The 16,930-nt window shown below is 44.4% G+C and overlaps 1 protein-coding gene across 1 annotated transcript in view; it reads left to right on the forward strand.

Annotated features, from left to right (window-relative positions):
- CCDC183 (coiled-coil domain containing 183) overlaps window positions 1–16,930 on the forward strand; it is a 237,639-nt gene that overhangs the window by 139,454 nt on the left and 81,255 nt on the right. Inside the window, 2 exon segments of the mRNA XM_030206812.1 lie at window positions 6,363–6,479; window positions 13,654–13,720. Coding sequence (XP_030062672.1) covers window positions 6,363–6,479; window positions 13,654–13,720 — 184 coding nt within the window.

Genomic DNA, 16,930 nt, shown 5'->3' on the forward strand with positions numbered 1-16,930 from the left:
GCATTTCGACGTTTTTCTCACAAAAACATCCAAATCAGTATTTTGTGAAACCTATTTTTAGACGTTTTTCTCTGAAGTCCGCCAGAAGTGCTTCAAAATCTCAAGGGGGAGTGCCAGGGGCATGTTCAGGGCGGAACTTGGGCATTCCTATGACTTAGATGTTTTTCAGCCATAATGGAACAAAACAAAACTGTTCAAGTCTAAAACTTAGATGTTTTGAGCTAGACCTGTTTTTATTTCAAATAAGGCACAAAAAGGTGTCCTAAATAACCAGAAGACCACTGGAGGGAATCAGGAATGACCTCCCCTTATTCCCCCAGTGGTCATTAACCCCCTCCCACCCTCCACAAATGTGATCAAAAACATTATTTACCAACCTCTATGCCAGCCTCAGATGTTATACTCAGGTCCATTAGAACAGCATGTAGGTCCGTGGAGTAGTCTAGTGTTGGGTGCAGTGCACTGCAGACAGGTGGACCCGGGCTACTACCTCCCTCTACCTGTTACACTTGTGGAGGAAACTGTGAGCCCTCCAAAACTCAGCAGAAACCCACTATACCCACATATAGGTGCCCCTTCACCTGTAAGGGCTATGGTAGTGGTGTACAGTTGGGGGTAGTGGGTTTTGGGAGCTCAGCAGACATGGTAAGGGAGCAATGGTGAGATGTGTACCTGGGAACAGTTTATGAAGTCCACTACAGTGCCCCCTAGGGTGCCCTATTGCTGTCTATTAGATTGTAAGCTCTTTGAGCAGGGACTGTCTTTCTTCTATGTTTGTGCAGCGCTGCGTACACCTTGTAGCACTATAGAAATGCTAAATAGTAGTAGTAGTCCTGGGATGTCAGTCTACTAAAAATGCTGGCTCCTCCTACATCCCAATGGCTTGATTTTGTGCGTTTTGCACTTGGACGTTTTCTTTTAAAAATTGGACCATAAAAAAACCCATCCAAATCACAAAATGTCCAAAACACAAAACGTCTACAGTATTTTTGAAAAAAAAAAAAAGATAGACATTTTTCTTTTTCGAAAATGACCTTCCCTATTTAGATTTTGGATGTTTTTTGCATCATATAAAAAATGCCCCTCCACATTGTCACGGTCTCAGATACTAGGGGTATGTGAGCCCTTGGGCTACTGCCATTGAGCGGCAGCAGCAGGCAAAACCCCCCAACCAGAACTGGACTAACAAACAAACAAACAAACAAACAAGACAGAAGCTGCAGATGTAGATAAGCAAGCAGGAACACATAGGACTAGAACTATCAGACTGGAACACAGGACTGGAGCAAGACTTCACCTGCGCTTGACTGCCGTTCCCTAGGGGTTGAGCCCCTAGGTGCGAGCAGCTGGCAGGACTTATGGGATACAGGAACTCACACAGGGTATAGGACTCTAAAGCAAGCTTGACTAAACAAGGACCAGGAATCAGGACTCAGGACTGAGGGTACTCCCTCAGGTGACAGGATACAGCAACAAGCTTGATTAAACAGGGACTGAAGGTAAAGGCAGAGGGGACTAGAGAAACAACACAAGACAGACAAGGCAGACAAACACTAGAGGGAACAAAGCAAGGCAGAAGTGCTCCTAACAGCACCAAAAGGAAAAAGCAGGGAAGCTAAAAGGGAAAGGCAGGGAAGCTCAGACAAAGCGAGGCAGAAGTGCTCCTAACAGCACACCACAAGACAGAAGTGCTCCTCACAGCACACCAACAAGACAGAAGTTCTCCTAACAGCACCAAAAGGGAAAAGCAGGGAAGCTCAAGCAAAGCAGGCAGAAGTGCTCCTAACAGCACACCAACTCACCGCGACCTTTGGTGTTGCAAAGGCAAAGCAGCAAAGCCCACAGGTGCTTAATAAAGACCATCACCAGCTGAGGCTCAGCTGCAGGAATCTCAAGGTATGTAAGGGTGCTGCTTAAGTACAAACAAGCCAAGTAAGTCTGGCAGACTGGAAAATCCGGACCGGACCGGCCTCTGGAACATGCCTGGAAAACAGCAACAGATAGTCCACAGCAGTCACCGGTACTGGCCACCAGAGGGTGAGGGGAGCACAAACCAGGAAAACAGTCACAATCATGACACACATGGACCATGCTAGTCTTTATCTGCCATCTGTTACTATGTTAGGAGGGATAATGTTTCCGACTGTGTCATGTGTCACTAGCTGGGAGCAACTTGGATTTTCAGGTCAGGAAGCAAATTTCTACTGATGTTAGCAAAATGTGACCAAGCTTCATTTCTTGTGATGTCATCAAACACAACAGGATCCATTTTTGATTATGTTACAGGGGGCGTGCTTTCAGGAAGTCAGGGACACGTGATTTTGTAATATGTGAAAACGTGGTTGGGGCAAGGAGAGGAAGGTGTGTGGGTAGAGCTGTACCCCATTCACATCTATGAGAAGGACAGGACTTGGGCAGGGATCGTTTATTGCTTATCATTTATTTATGCTGGACAACCAAAAGCAAAAACAAATGAAACCAGAAAGGAACTCCATCAAATGAAAGGACAGTACAGGAGGAAAATAGAAAAAGAAAAGAGTCTTGGCCACTCATGGCATGCCATACTACCTAAGCGAACTCTGGGCGAAAGCTAAAGAAAACGATAAGTTTTCAAGGCAGAATAAAATTGGGGGTAAGACCTCTCTGATCAAAGATCAGAAGGAAGTGAATTCCAAAGGGTGAGGGTTTTGAAAAAGAAAGCAGAACGCTGAGTAGATTCCAGATGAGAGGAATGAACCTAACGAAGGGCCAAACAGTGCATGGTAGCAGACCAAAGGGCACAGGAAGGGGTGTAAGGAACAAGGAGTGAGGAGAGATATAAAAGGGACCCAAGATGTAGAAACATATATACCAATATGAGAATTTTGTGATGAATATGTAGAGGAGTGTGGTAGCTGTGTTAGTCCACTCTTAAGGTTATCAATAGAAATCAAACAAAATAAAACATGGAAAAGAAAATAAGATGATACCTTTTTTATTGGACATAACTTAATACATTTCTTGATTAGCTTTCGAAGGTTGCCCTTCTTCCTCAGATCGGAAATAAGCAAATGTGCTAGCTGACAGTGTATATAAGTGAAAACATTCAAGCATTACTATGACAGTTTGACAGGGTGGGAGGAGGGGGGTGGGTAGGAAGTATGCATGGGGACATCAAAGCATATCATTGATATTCTAACAGGATGGGTGTGGATAGGTGAGGGGAGGGTGATCAACAGAGACATACAGCTTTATGGTTTATAATGGGCTAGGAACCCCAGATCCTTGTTAAGTCCTTTCTGTTGGGTGTTAAAATATTCAATCATTCTGACTTCAAAGGTCTTAAGTTCTTGTATGGTTTTAAAGTTACCTTTCAGGATTCTCACTGTGAAGTCACTGGTACAGTGTCCTGGTCCTGTAAAATGTTGACCAACAGGCGTGGGAACCCTGCTGGCACCAGTATTGTTCATATGATGTCTATGTAAATTGAATCTTGTCTTAAGCATCTGGCCTGTTTCTCCAATATAGCATCCTTCGTTACATTTTTTACACTGAATGATATATACCACATTGGAAGATGAGCAAGTGAAAGATCCCTTTATGTTGAATATCTTTCCTTTGTGGATGACTTTGGGGTCCTGTGAAATATTTTGGCATAGTTTGCAACTGGATAAATTACAGGGAAGTGTGCCCTTCTGTTCCTTTTCAGTCTGTGATGGAAGTTTACTTCTGATTAGCTTGTGTTTTAAACTGGGTGGCTGTCGGAAGGCCAGTACTGGTGGGGATGGGAATATCTCTTTCAGTAATTCATCCTCCTGGAGTATAGGTTGTAGATCTCTTATGATTTTCCTCAGTTTTTCCAGCTCTGGATTGTATGTCACTACAAGTGGGATTCTGTCTGTGGATTTTTTCTTTTTGTACTGTAGCAGATTCTCCCTGGGTGTTTTGAGGGAGGAGGCAATATTCTTGGATGAATATGAAAAGAAACTGGGAGCCAATGTTGCATGAAGAGCAGGGTAACTTGATCACAGCGATGTGCATGAGTGAGAACCCTAATAGTCATGTTCTGAACAGTTTGCAGGCACCTAAGATAACTGACTGGCAAACCAGAATAGACAACGTTAACAATAATCAAGATGGGTAGAGATCAGAGAGTAGGAGACGGGCACAAGCAAAATTGTTAATATAGCTGCAGAGGGACCAGATTTGGTAGGGCTTGAGCTTGGCTTAACCCAAATGTGAAAGCTGATTAGCTGACATGATCTATCATCTAGTTTGATGGCAGACGTACCCATTATGCTACTAGGGGCATGTTTCCATTATGGGCTGCTAAAAGTATTAAGTTCTTATTCCCAAAGCATTTTAAAATGGAATAAAGTCAAAACATCTCAGACCATTTAACCTTTCCTCTTTTCAACAAAATTATGTACAGGAGTACCAGAATGAATGAAGGCCTGTGATTGCTGAGAAGAAAGATCAGCTAGGGTCTTTGGGACTGTAACAGAATTCATAATTGGCAGAGTAGATGGGCCTTACAGTTCTTCTCTGTCATAGGTTTGCCAACTGGATCCAGACTTGCCAGACAGGATTGGTCTGAGTTTAGACTATTGCATGCAGGGACTTGTAGTCTTGCTTTTCTTAGGGAATGCAATGGGGATAAACCCAGGACTGGATTAACCCTGTTGTGTGAACCTGGATTCAACAGGTAAACTTGCTCTTTCATCAATACTGTCATCATTGTCTATGTCATTTCTGCGGCACAAATAGATGCCTCTTTGGACCTGGATGTCCTCTTTGCAAACTGAAAAATAATTGCCAGAGACTCATCATTTCCAGTCTCTGTGACACAAGAGTACATTTAGGTGCTCACTTTCAAAGCACATAGACTTACAAAGTTACTTAATTAGTAAGTAAGATAGAAGCATAGTTTGCAATCTGTGAAAAATAGAAGCTCAATGTGAGCCTATCTGTGGATAGTCAATGAAGTCTGTTAATCCCTTAAAGTAATGTACACAGCTGTGCTAGCTTCACAGAGGCAAAGAAGGTCCCTCTCAGTCCTAGCTAGTGTCATGAACTGTTGGGTATGCCCCAAGTTTGAGCTAGTATCAGATTTTAAAGGGTACTCACTCTGTGCCAATGTCAGATTTGAAGGGACACTTCCTCAGTCTGTTCTGGACATGGTGTTGGCTCTGAAAGGCTGCTCCATCAGACTGAGAGAAGGTTGTTTTTTTTTCTGTGCTGCTATCAGTCATTATGGAGTTAGTTTTACAAGTGACTTGCTCAAGTAAGCACTCATAAAACTGCCCAGGAGATATGTGCATAAAATGAGGCACTCAGAAATGTTTCTGGGGCAGAGTAGGAGCTGAATTGGCATTTATTTTCACATATTTTATAAAATATGTACTTATGTACCTATTTTTACTGGTGCACACTTGCTAGGGATGTGCATTAGTTTGAAATGATATTCATACTGTTTCCTAAACAAGACAATAGGAAAATACCCTACATTTGTTTTTTCTCCACTTTCTTAATAGTGTGCACTATAAACAATATCAACTCCAAATTAAAAATTTAAAAACAAAAAATCTTGCAAACTAAATTAAAATAAAAATATTTGTCCTACTCACCCTTAAAATGTGCAAAAAGCTATTCCTGCCTAATAGTAAGATAATTCTAACTTTGTGCAGAAACTTTCTGGGCAGCTGTATGATAAAGGCACCCTGGTGCATATGTTACCTTTGTCAAACAGGCACAAAATATGTACCTGTATGATCTGTCTTCCATATGATGACCGTCTTCCGTCTCAGACTGCACTCATGTTAGATTAAAATGGCCATTTCTTAGTACTAGACTCAGACATTATGAAGTATTCACTCAGTTGTTCTAGTAAATATATGAAAAAGGCAGATGGGGCTGGGTAGATGAATCAAAAGCACTGCTGTGCTCTGCTCGAGACCTGATCCAGCTAGGGTTGTCAGGAAGGTAGCTTTCACAACCTTGAGTGGAGGAGTCCCAGCTGTTGCACAACAGTGAAACCACCTGACATTTCCAGAGAGATGTACAGTTCATGCCCCTTTAACAGATGATTGTCGTTGTGATGGCTGGGATAAATGGAAAAAAGCTTAAAATTAAGAGAAAAACTCTGGGTAGTTGTATTTGATCTGGAAGTCCAAATAAATGGGGCAGTACTGCCAGCCAAAAAGAAAAAGAGAGAGTGAAAATACAGAGGTATGAGAAAAAGAGATTCTTCACATGGTTATTTTGACCATTTTGCACAAATAACAGCAAAGACAGAGCATTAGTAATGAACCTTTATTAGATGGTCTGGTGCCACCCTCATCCCAGGGCTGAATTCTGCTTTTCTGTGTATTGGCTCCCAACAGGTAGAATTGAGCAGCCTGGAGAACCTCTACTTCAGTGAGAGGAAAGAAAGAGAATCCATGCTCAACTCTGAAAGAAAACGCATCAAGGAACTGATTGAGAAGCAGCCCTACAAACGGGTGAGTACAGAACATATGGGGGATGAGGGAATGAAGACAAGCCATGATGGACCAAGGCAAAGGGCAGATAAATACAACTCTTATGGGAAGGAAGGAGCACAGAAGGTGAGGGGAGGTCCTCAGGGAGCAGGGTGTTGTCAGCTAAGTGCAAATATTAAAAAAGGAAGGGAAGCTGAGACAGGTTATAATGAAAAAAGGCAGGAACAGGAAGCAGTTAAGTTCTAACATTATGAAAGAAAAGTATGAGGACATGTTAAGTTGTATATAATTTAGATAAGTGGAAGTCTTAAGGAAGAAAAGGAGCAGATTCTAAGGGAACAGGGTGGGGAAAGTGGAGCAAAAAAATTAGGGTTAATAATTGACTCCATGTCATAAGGCAGAAGTCCCCAAACTATGACCTGTGGTGTTCAGCTAGCCTCCTCACAAAACTCCAAAGGTAGGTGTCTTAGTTGCTTGGAGGTAGCAGCTTTAGAATACTTCCCAGCTTCTAACTTCACTGAATGGGGAATGATTGAGATTGGAAAGTGAACACCAAGGACCAGTGCACCCTTTAATTTTCCCCCTGTACAATGTTGTGCTCATGACTTTTGTAAGTAAGTGAATGAGGACCTCATTCATATTCCCCAGTCCATGATCTTGTGCCATCAGCCCCTCAACTTCTCCTCCCACTGTGAGTTGTTTCTATCGTAATGTCACCAGTTACCTCTACTGCCAACAGGGGCCATGTGCTCCATCTTTCTCCTAGCCTAGTGTCCACAGTCATAGGCAGAAAACTAGCAGCACAAACCACAAATCCTATTTCCCTCACTAAAACTCCTCATGACTTTGGCAAGTCAAGCTACTCTGCATGGCCTCAGGTACAAAACTACAAGGTATCTAAATGCATTCCTTCTTAGCTTTTCCTACATCTTTCAGTTCCCTCACCTGTCTCTTTATTTCTATCTTACCTACCTTTCCACTCTTTTCTTTCTCTTCCATCCCCCTCCTCTTTCTCCTATTCTTCAGTTTATGTATCAAATCATCTCTTTACATCCTTTCCCATCCCTTCATATTACTTACCCCTTGCCTCCACTAGTCCTCCATTTCTCTCTTCCCCAGCATTTTTGCCCTGCCTGTTCTTTTCTCCTCCCTATTCCTTTATGTCTCCCTTGCATCTTCTTCTCCCTTCCTCTTGTAACATTTCTCCCTTGTCTTTTCTACCCGTTTCCCTCATCAGCATTTCTCCTGGTTTTCCTCCACATCCCTCCAGTGTTTCTCCTGTCTCTTCTTTTGCTCACCAGCATTTCTCTCTGCCTTCCTCCATGCCCCACCCAACTTTTCTCCCTGTCTCATCTCCCTCTTTCCCTCCCAGGTTTTCCTATCTTTTCTCCCCCTTCTCCTCTCTCCCCTTCCCTTACCAGTGTATTTTCCTGCTTTCCTCCCACTCCCAAACCAGAATTTCTCCATCTTCCCCTTCCTCCCAGCATTTCTCCATCTCTTCTTCCTTTTTCTCTCATCAGTGTTTCTCCCTGCCTTCTCCGCATCCCACCCAGCATTTCTCCTTATCTCTTTTCCCCTTTCTCCCAGCATTTTTTCCTGACTTCCTCCATGCTGAACCCAGAGTTTCTCCCTGTGGCTTCCCCCCTTTCCCTCTCAGTGTTTCTCCCCACCCCATTATTTCTTCTCCTTTCACTCACCAGTGTTTCTCTCTGCCTTCCTCCATACCCCACCTAGCATTTCTCCTTTTCTCTTTCCCCCTTTTCCTTTCAAGCATTTCCCTCCTCCTCTTTCTCCTTTCCCTCATCAGCATTTCTCCTTGCCTTCCTCCACACACCATCCCACCTAGCATTTAGCCTTGTCTCTTTTCCCCATTCCCTCTCACTGTTTCTCTCCATTTCTCCTCACCCTTTCCCTCACCAGTATTTCTCCCTACATTCTCTGCACCCCACCCAATATTTCTCCTTTGTTTTTCTCCCCTTTCTCTTCTTCCCATCCCAGTAGAAAAGAAATGTTTCCTCTGTATTGTAAACTGAAGATCTCTTCCTTGAAAACTCTGCCTATGGGATGGGTCGGATAAATGCGATTAAAATGATCCTGCTGCCGAAGCTGCTCTACTTATTTATGGCGCTTCCTATATCTCTACCTGACAAGTTTCTTAAGGGGTTGCAGCGCAGAGTCTTCTCCTTCATATGGAAAAGGAAGCCGCCACGGGTGCGTCGGTCAGTGATGCATCAGCCGAGAGTACATGGGGGTATGGGGGTGCCCTCGTTTTTGCTTTACTATCAGGCAGCTCACCTTCGCATTTTAGCAGAGTGGTTGCAGGGAGGTGGGAAGGCTTGGAAGGCTATGGAGCAGACTTGGTGCGGCTCGCACCCCTTGAGGGTTATCCCTTGGCTCTCTGAACGAGAGATCAGAGAGATAATAAAAGAAGTACCGCCGATTATTAGGTGGCCACTCACAACCTGGAGTAACATACGTAGTAGATTCTTTCGAGGACGCACACATTTTTTACATACCGCAATACGACATGCACCAGGATTCACACCGGGATCTTTGGATTCGCGTTATAGGAACTGGGAGCGGGGAGGCTTATGGGAGTTGGGGCAGATGTGGGAGGAGGGGGAAATATTAACCTTTGCAGAAATGCAAGAGGAATATGGGATCCCAACGTCTAATGCATTTCAATATAGCCAACTAAGGGACTACATTTTGAGGCGAGCAAAGGAAGAGTTGAGTTTGGAAGAAACGCAATTAGAGAGGGCTATGGCTGGAGGAGGGGGTAGAGGGGGAATCTCTAGGCTATATAAAGCGCTTTTATTACAAACACAGCCAATTCTATACTATACACATAAATGGGAAAAAATACTGGGGGTCTCTTATGAATACTCAGTATGGGAACGAGTGTTTGTTTCGTTGCTTAAGGTGTCAATCTCTAATGCTCTTGTAGAAAATGGCTACAAAATATTGTATAGCTGGTATTACACACCACAGAGATTAGCTAAAATGTTTAAAGGGGGGTCGGCTCTCTGTTGGCGTCAATGTGAAATGATAGGAGATATGGCTCATATATGGTGGGCCTGCCCTCATGCTCAACAATACTGGACAGGAGTGGTGGGGTTGATTATAAGCATAACGAAATCAAACTTTCCTATGACAATGGACTTTTGCCTTCTGCATATGCGACCCCAGGGGTCCAAAAAGTATGTGTATCAGCTGGCCACCCAGATATTGGTGGCTGGCGAGTTGGTGTTGGCAGCGGCATGGAAACAACAAACTCTGCCGGGACTCAGGACTGTTATAAGGAAACTGGACTACATTCACCTAATGTCTAAGCTAACGGCGATGCGACAAGGTCGCCTGGTAGTGTATCATCGAATATGGGACTCATATATTGAGTGGTCTGCGCAGCCGGACCCTGCCTTGACAATTAACTAAGTGGGAGGAAGGGGGTAGAGGGAGGGGGAGGGGGTAGGGGCATATAAGGGGATTACAGAGTAATAGAAACAAAACAAAAACCAATGTTGATGTTGCAGAAGGAAGTGGCGATACTGTTTGTTTACAATTATTTCTGTGCGATATGTGTATGTTCAATAAATATAAATAAACATTTAAACATTAAAAAAAAAAAAAAAAAAAGAAAACTCTGCCTATGTCTGGCTGTGTGTATAACTATACCTCTAGCCACACATTTTCTTCTAGAAGGCCAGATATCTCCAAATGAAGCAGTCGCTAAATCCATAAGATTGCCATTTTACTCCAGACTTGCTTGGTAGAATTGATTCAGTTCTGGGTTTACCCCACTGCATGAAGGGTTCTAATTTTCCAATTGTATTCCTTAAGAAAAGGGCTACATGTCCCTGGATTGACCCTGTTGGATAACCCTATCACTGGAGAAAACAATACCCTGGACAAGGGTGGCTTTTGTTATCCCTTTGTCCTTTCAGATTCACAGATTGACTCAAAGCACAGTGTGATACCCTGATCCCAACCCACCTCCCATTTGCTTTTTTTATGCCAAGGATGGCTGTCCCCAGCCTTGCCTGGCTCCAGCCTGGTTTTGAAGACCTCTCTGTACAAGAGTACTCTCTTTTCCTCCTATCATAAGACAAAATCAAAGAAAATGCAACATTTTCTTGATATTACTTGTGTACTATGTGCATCTTGGTAAATAAATGCCTGTGCTAATTGACAGTCATTTTCAAGGTCACTAGTACATTGCACCTTTAGCACAACCTTTGGTGCAGTGCTGATGCAGTTTTATTACAGTGCTAATACATTGCCATTTCAGAGTGTTCGCTACTATGTAAGAAACATCAAATATGGTGTGTATTACACAGAAGGTCACAAATAAAGGAAGCTAGACAATTTTCAAGGAATAAAGATTTATTCTAAAACATTCAAGCTTGACATAAGTCATGTTTTGGCCAAAATGACCTGCTTCAGGAATCTTCTAGTGGATATTTTTTAAAGAAATGCTAGCTATCCGTATGGTAACAATAAAATACAGTGTTCTGCTGACGGGGCTGCTAGCAGTTAGAACCTGAACAAATGACGGTGGGATGTCACCGAACAGCTTATGAGTTAAGAATCTCTCACAACCAGGTGCTGACGCATTATCGCTCAAAAATGTATTTGCATTTTCGAGCGATCACATGTCAGCGTCTGACCGCAAGACATACTAATCTCACAAACTGTTCAGTGACATTCCACTGCCATTTGTTCAGGTTCTAACTGCTGACAACCCTGTCAGCAAGACATTATATTTTTCCTAGTAAAAAAGGCCCGTTTCCGAAACCAATGAAACGGGCGCTAGCATGTGGTTTTTTTTGTGTGTGTGTGTATGTGTCACAGAGTTATTTTGTGTGTGTGTGTGAATGTGTGAGGGTGCGGTGTGTGTGCAAGTTGTTGATGTGTGTCTTTTTTTGTTTTGTTTTGTTTTTTACTTGGGGGTTGGGGGATGTGCTGTGCTGGCAAAGTGGGTTGGATTGGTGTGTGGCTTTGAGGGTGTGTTTCTGTTGTATTGTGGGTGTGTGGTTTTGTCTGTCAAGGAGGTTTGTGGAGGGGGGTCTTTCTGTTGGTGAAATGTAAATGTGGTTGTAGGGGGGGTCAGCCTTTGTTGAGTGTTGTTTTTTTTCCCATGTTTTTTTTTTTTGTGTTGTGCTGAGGCAGCAGTGTTGTTTTAGATGGGCAGAAGGTTGAGGAGCACGTTCTTTGTCTGTCAGTATTTTTTGGCCGTTTCAGGGCTGCTGTAGGGGAATGCTGGAAGAGAAATGTGCTGTTGGAAGCAGCGCCATCTTTTTCCATTGGGCTGGGGTTCTGGGCATCCTGGAGGTGGGTGACGGCTTGCCTGAGGACGGGGATGGTTGTTTTAAGTTGGCGGAAGGGAGAAGAGCACGGTCTCGGGCCGTCGGGGGGTGATCCAGTATGTTTGGTCCATTTCAGGCCGGCTGCAGGGGAATGCTGGAATATTTATGCGCTGCAGGAATCAGCGCCGTCTTTTTCCGGGTGCTCGGGGAATCCCCGAGGTGGGAGACAGCTTGCCTGAGGCTGGGGATGGTTGGGCACGTCCTTGGCCACTTCGGCAAAAGGGGAAGAGGAAGGGGGTGGGGAGTTACCTGCAGCCGCCTGAGAAACCATGTATTCTTTGTTTTGTTTGTATTATTAGTTTGCATTTCTGTTGAAGAAAGAGTGGATGCCTTTCGAATGATGGAGGTGGTGCGTCGGTGTGCGGTTGTTACGTTAGTTTGGCAGCCAGTCTCCAGCGATTCCTAGGCAGGGAAGGAGTAGGGAAACACGCTCCGCGTGTTTCCCTACTCCTCCCCTTCCTTGGTCGCTGTTTGCTGCTGGCTGGGTCGCGGGTAATTCTTCCAGCTGGGCCGCAGCTTGTCCTGTTCGCCCACATCCCAGATGGTGACGGGCACGTTGTTTTCCGGCTCCTCTGACTCCATGTCAAGCGATCCCAAATATAGTCTGTGCTATAGGCCCTCTGGCACTCTTCAGTACTGGCATTAGGCATTTAAAAATTTCCCGCGCCCCCCTCTCCCCCGGTCTATTTTTGCACATACCCACAGCAGGAATATTCTTCTCTCGTTCCAGCGGTGGTTCTGTGCTCTCCGTGCTGCACAGATAATGAGCCATTCTGCTGGGGAATGCTCCTCCTGTATTGTCACGTAGTTTCCTCTGATTGGTCCGTCTTATGTTGCCTAGTGTTGCCTGGGAACGGTGTTGTGATGGTCCTTTGTGTTTCAGAATGTTGAGGGTGTTTTTTCTGATTGGTCCGTCATGCGAGGGCGGGGCAGAGAGACATGGTCAGTGTTCTGGCTTCACCACCATGAATCCATGAACCCTTCAGTGAGTGACTGAGTGACTTCAGAACATTGTCTTCAGAACGTTGAGGGTGAGTTTTATTATAGTAGATGAATTACCATACGGATAACTAGTATTTCTGAAAAAAAACAAAAAAAATCCCTTAAAACAGTCCTGAAGCATGCCATTTTGTCCAAAACATGGATATTTTAGAATAAATCTTTATTCCTTGAACATCGTCTAACTTCTTTTATTTATCGCCTTTGCTGTGTTTGTTGTGATTTTGGGACTGTGAGGGTCCCTGTTTTTCTGTTTGTGTTGTGTATTACAAAGCCCTTAAATAAGTCATTGCATTCCCTGATAATAAACACTGCAGTTACACTGAAGGAAGAATTCCCCTGTGGTTTTTACTGCAGCAACACTGTGAGGATTCCCTTTGCTATGCACAATGCAGTAACAAGGAGTGAGGAATCTCCTTGTAGTGCACACTATAATAACACTAAACAAAGACTTCCACCATGGCTTCTACTGCAGTAACATTGAGTGAGGGCTTCCCTTACAGTACACACTGCAGTATCATTGAGTGAGAACTCCCCTGATGTGTCCTCACTCAGTGATACTGCATTGTATACTGGGGAGACCCCTCACGTAATGTTATTGCAGTACAGAGAATGAGAATCCTCACTCCCCAGTATACACTGCAGCATCACTAAGTGAGGATAACCCCTGCAGCACACACTGCAGTAACATTGATTGGTGATTTCCCTAGAGTGTCTACTCCAGTTCATTGTGGCTGTTCATCCTTGACATACATCTTTCCTAACCCCTGAAAAGCTATGCACATTCTTGTTCTCTAGTGAAGACCCTGATGTCTGTCTTCTTCCTTAAGGATATGACCAGGAAGGAATTAAGCAAGGAGATTCGATCACTGATGCAACGTGAAATGCTGACAGCAGGTAAAGATTTAAACTGGTCAGAGAGGTCAGTGAAGAACAGACTCAGAGTCAGAGCCAGCTTACAGTAGAAACAGACTGTGGGGCCGATGCTCAGAACTCTTGTGGTAAGCCAAGAACACAGAAACCATACTGCTGGAATATCGCAGAACCCTAGCTCACCAACGCTCAAAGGAAGTGGTATTCAAATTTTACGTTCGCTGTAAAAGTGAAAGCAAGGGGGGAAACTTGCTTGGCGCATGTGCAGAAGAGTTTTGCAGTAAGCTCAGTTCCTGTGCACATGTGCCTGGCAAATCCGAGAGTGAAGCACACATTGGTGTCTGCTTTCTGCACCTTTAAATATAAGCATTTCTGGATTTTTTTTAAAACTTGGAAGGCTTATATTTAAACGCAGGAAACAGGTGCCATGTGTACTTTCATTTTTGAGTTGGCATGGAGGGGCATAATCGAAAGGGGCGCCCAAGTTTTCCTGTGGACGTCCTTGCAGGACATCCTGGCGAAGGGGCGGGGAAACCCGTATTATCGAAACAAGATGGGCGTCTATCTTTCATTTCGATAATACGGTCGGGGATGCACAAATCTTGACATTTAGGTCGTCCCTAGAGATGGTCGTCGTCCTTAGACTTGGTCGTTTCTGATTTTCGGCAATAATGGAAACTAAGGACACCCATCTCAGAAACGACCAAATCCAAGCCCTTTGGTCATGGGAAGAGCCAGCATTTGTAGTGCACTGGTCCCCCTGACATGCCAGGACACCAACCGGGCACCCTAGGGGGCACTGCAATGGACTTCAGAAAAAGCTCCCAGGTGCATAGCTCCCTTACCTTGTGTGCTGAGCCCCCCAACCCCCCCCCCCCAAAACTCACTACCCACAACTGTACACCACTACCATAGCCCTTACAGGTGAAGGGGGCACCTAGATGTGGGTACAGTGGGTTTTTGGTGGGATTTGGAGGGCTCACATTTACTATCATAAGTGTAACAGGTGGGGGGGGGGGGGATGGGCCTCGGTCTGCCTGCCTGAAGTGCACTGCACCCACTAAAACTGCTCCAGGGACCTACATACTGCTGCGATGGACCCGAGTATGACATTTGAGGCTGGCATAGAGGCTGACACAAAATATTTTTAAGTGCTTTTTGAGGGTGGGAGGGGGTTAGTGACCACTGGGGGAGTAAGGGGTGGTCATCCCCAATTCCCTCCGGTGGTCATCTGGTCAGTTCGGGCACCTTTTTGTGCCTTGGTCATAAGAAAAACTGGACCAGGTAAAGTCATCCAAATGCTCATCAGGGACGCCCTTTTTTTCCATTATGGGTTGAGGACACCCATGTGTTAGGCACGCCGAAGTTCTGCCTTCGCTACGCCTCCGACATGCCCCCATGAACTTTGGTCGTCCCCGCGATGGAAAGCAGTTGGGGCCACCCAAGATCGGCTTTTGATTATGCTGATTTGGGTGACCCTGTGAGAAGAACGCCCATCTTCCGATTTGTGTCGAAAGATGGGTGTCCTTCTCTTTCGAAAATAAGCCTGATGGGCACCCTTCTGTTTCCAAATTATATAAAAACCAGCAGATTTTAAACAGAATCATGAGACATCCTCTCTTCAAATTCTGCTCTGAGCTGACATTATTTTTTCAGCGGTAAGGTGGCTTTGTTTTGTGCGCTATTCTCTGAGCATTGGGAAGGAATATGAAAAGATCTCATTAACATCTGTTTGACTACATTAGCATACTATTTGAACTAATCTTTGGTGCACATGTTTTCTCCAGCACTAGAGCCTCTGAGCAGTCTACGCTCCCTAACGTGGGCGCTAGTTGGACGCTAATTGCCTCTAGCACCCGCATTTGGTTCTGAGCATCAGCTCATCAGTACTTTGCTGTTAGCTCAGTTATCTGTGGGAGGGTCCATGGGACAAGATCTCATTCCCTGGCTGTAAAGTCGATAGGACTCACTCTTCACAGCTGTTTAAAACAAATTCAAAACCATTTCATTGCTTACAATCAGTTGGAAGTGAAGCAGTTGTTCACAAGTTATTAGTGGAGTTAATTGGCAAAATTTATTAGTAGTGGAAAACCCTTAGAGCTGAAGTGCTGGATTCCCATTTAACTGTTCACTCAGTGTAACTCCTGCTGCCTCTTTCTATAGATGTACACAGCACTATACAGATATACATATGAGCCATTCATTGCTAGTCAAGACACCTTCAATATAGTGGACATGGTTAAATTATCATATTGTAACCAGATATTAGCAAGTAAATCAAGAGGCTCGAGGCAACGGATCCGAATCAATAAAACTGTATTGCTAGCAGTGACGCAGCTGAGTGGCTCAGTAACACTGCGTGCCCTGTATTGTTTGCCACTAATATTTATAGGTTTTATCAGCAGTCATGCGCATTGAGTTCACAAAAGATTACACAAAAGTCAGGAAATCAAAACTTATCACACAGTTCATTTTCATTACACAGACCAAAGGAATATACTGATAAGCATATGGCAGAAGCAAAACTCAGCACAAGCTATAACTGTTATCTGGTTGCACCTGCATCCTCTAGGCAAACTGTCCTTTTTGCAAGCTTCAGCAGTTCAGCTAACTATTACAAGTTATAGCATCTGTAGCAAAAACACAATATAGTGTAGTTTATAGCAAAAGCCTAACCCTGAATCTCCAGTCTCTGTAAAGCTGCCCCCAACAATCCCCCCTTTGATACTTTATCATCTTCATAGTGGAAAGTATCACATTCTTGATTCGTAGGTTTGACCACGGAGCTGGTGAGACCTTTGACCTTTCCAATGCTCAACCGGTGCGGTTCATAGCTGCGAAGGAGAAGAAAAGGTTAGTCACTGGAATCAATTGGCCCCAGTCCCCTGCTCCGGCCGCTGGTTTCTTCGCCGGATTTGAGACGGAGGGTTCCTATTGATGTTCCCCTCCCCCCCCTTTGTAGCTGGACTTAGCCGTAGCAAGGGCTGGTGGCCTTCAGATTGGTCCTGCAAGGAAAGGAAGAACTTCAGTCAGTGTCAGACAAGGGTACGGGAAATACATTTGTAGAGACATAATCTGTGCAACAGCCCTCTGGTCAGCAATATGCTCCATTGTTCGGCGGGCACAGGACAGCAGATAAGGTATCAAACAGGGTAAGAAAACAAAACCTCCTAATAAGCATAATCCAAAAAATAACATCTTTTTCCACCAGGTACCTCCAAGCAAAGAGTCCCA

This window comes from Microcaecilia unicolor, chromosome 6 (assembly GCF_901765095.1).
Source record: "Microcaecilia unicolor chromosome 6, aMicUni1.1, whole genome shotgun sequence".
NCBI classification, from domain to species: Eukaryota; Metazoa; Chordata; class Amphibia; order Gymnophiona; family Siphonopidae; genus Microcaecilia; species Microcaecilia unicolor.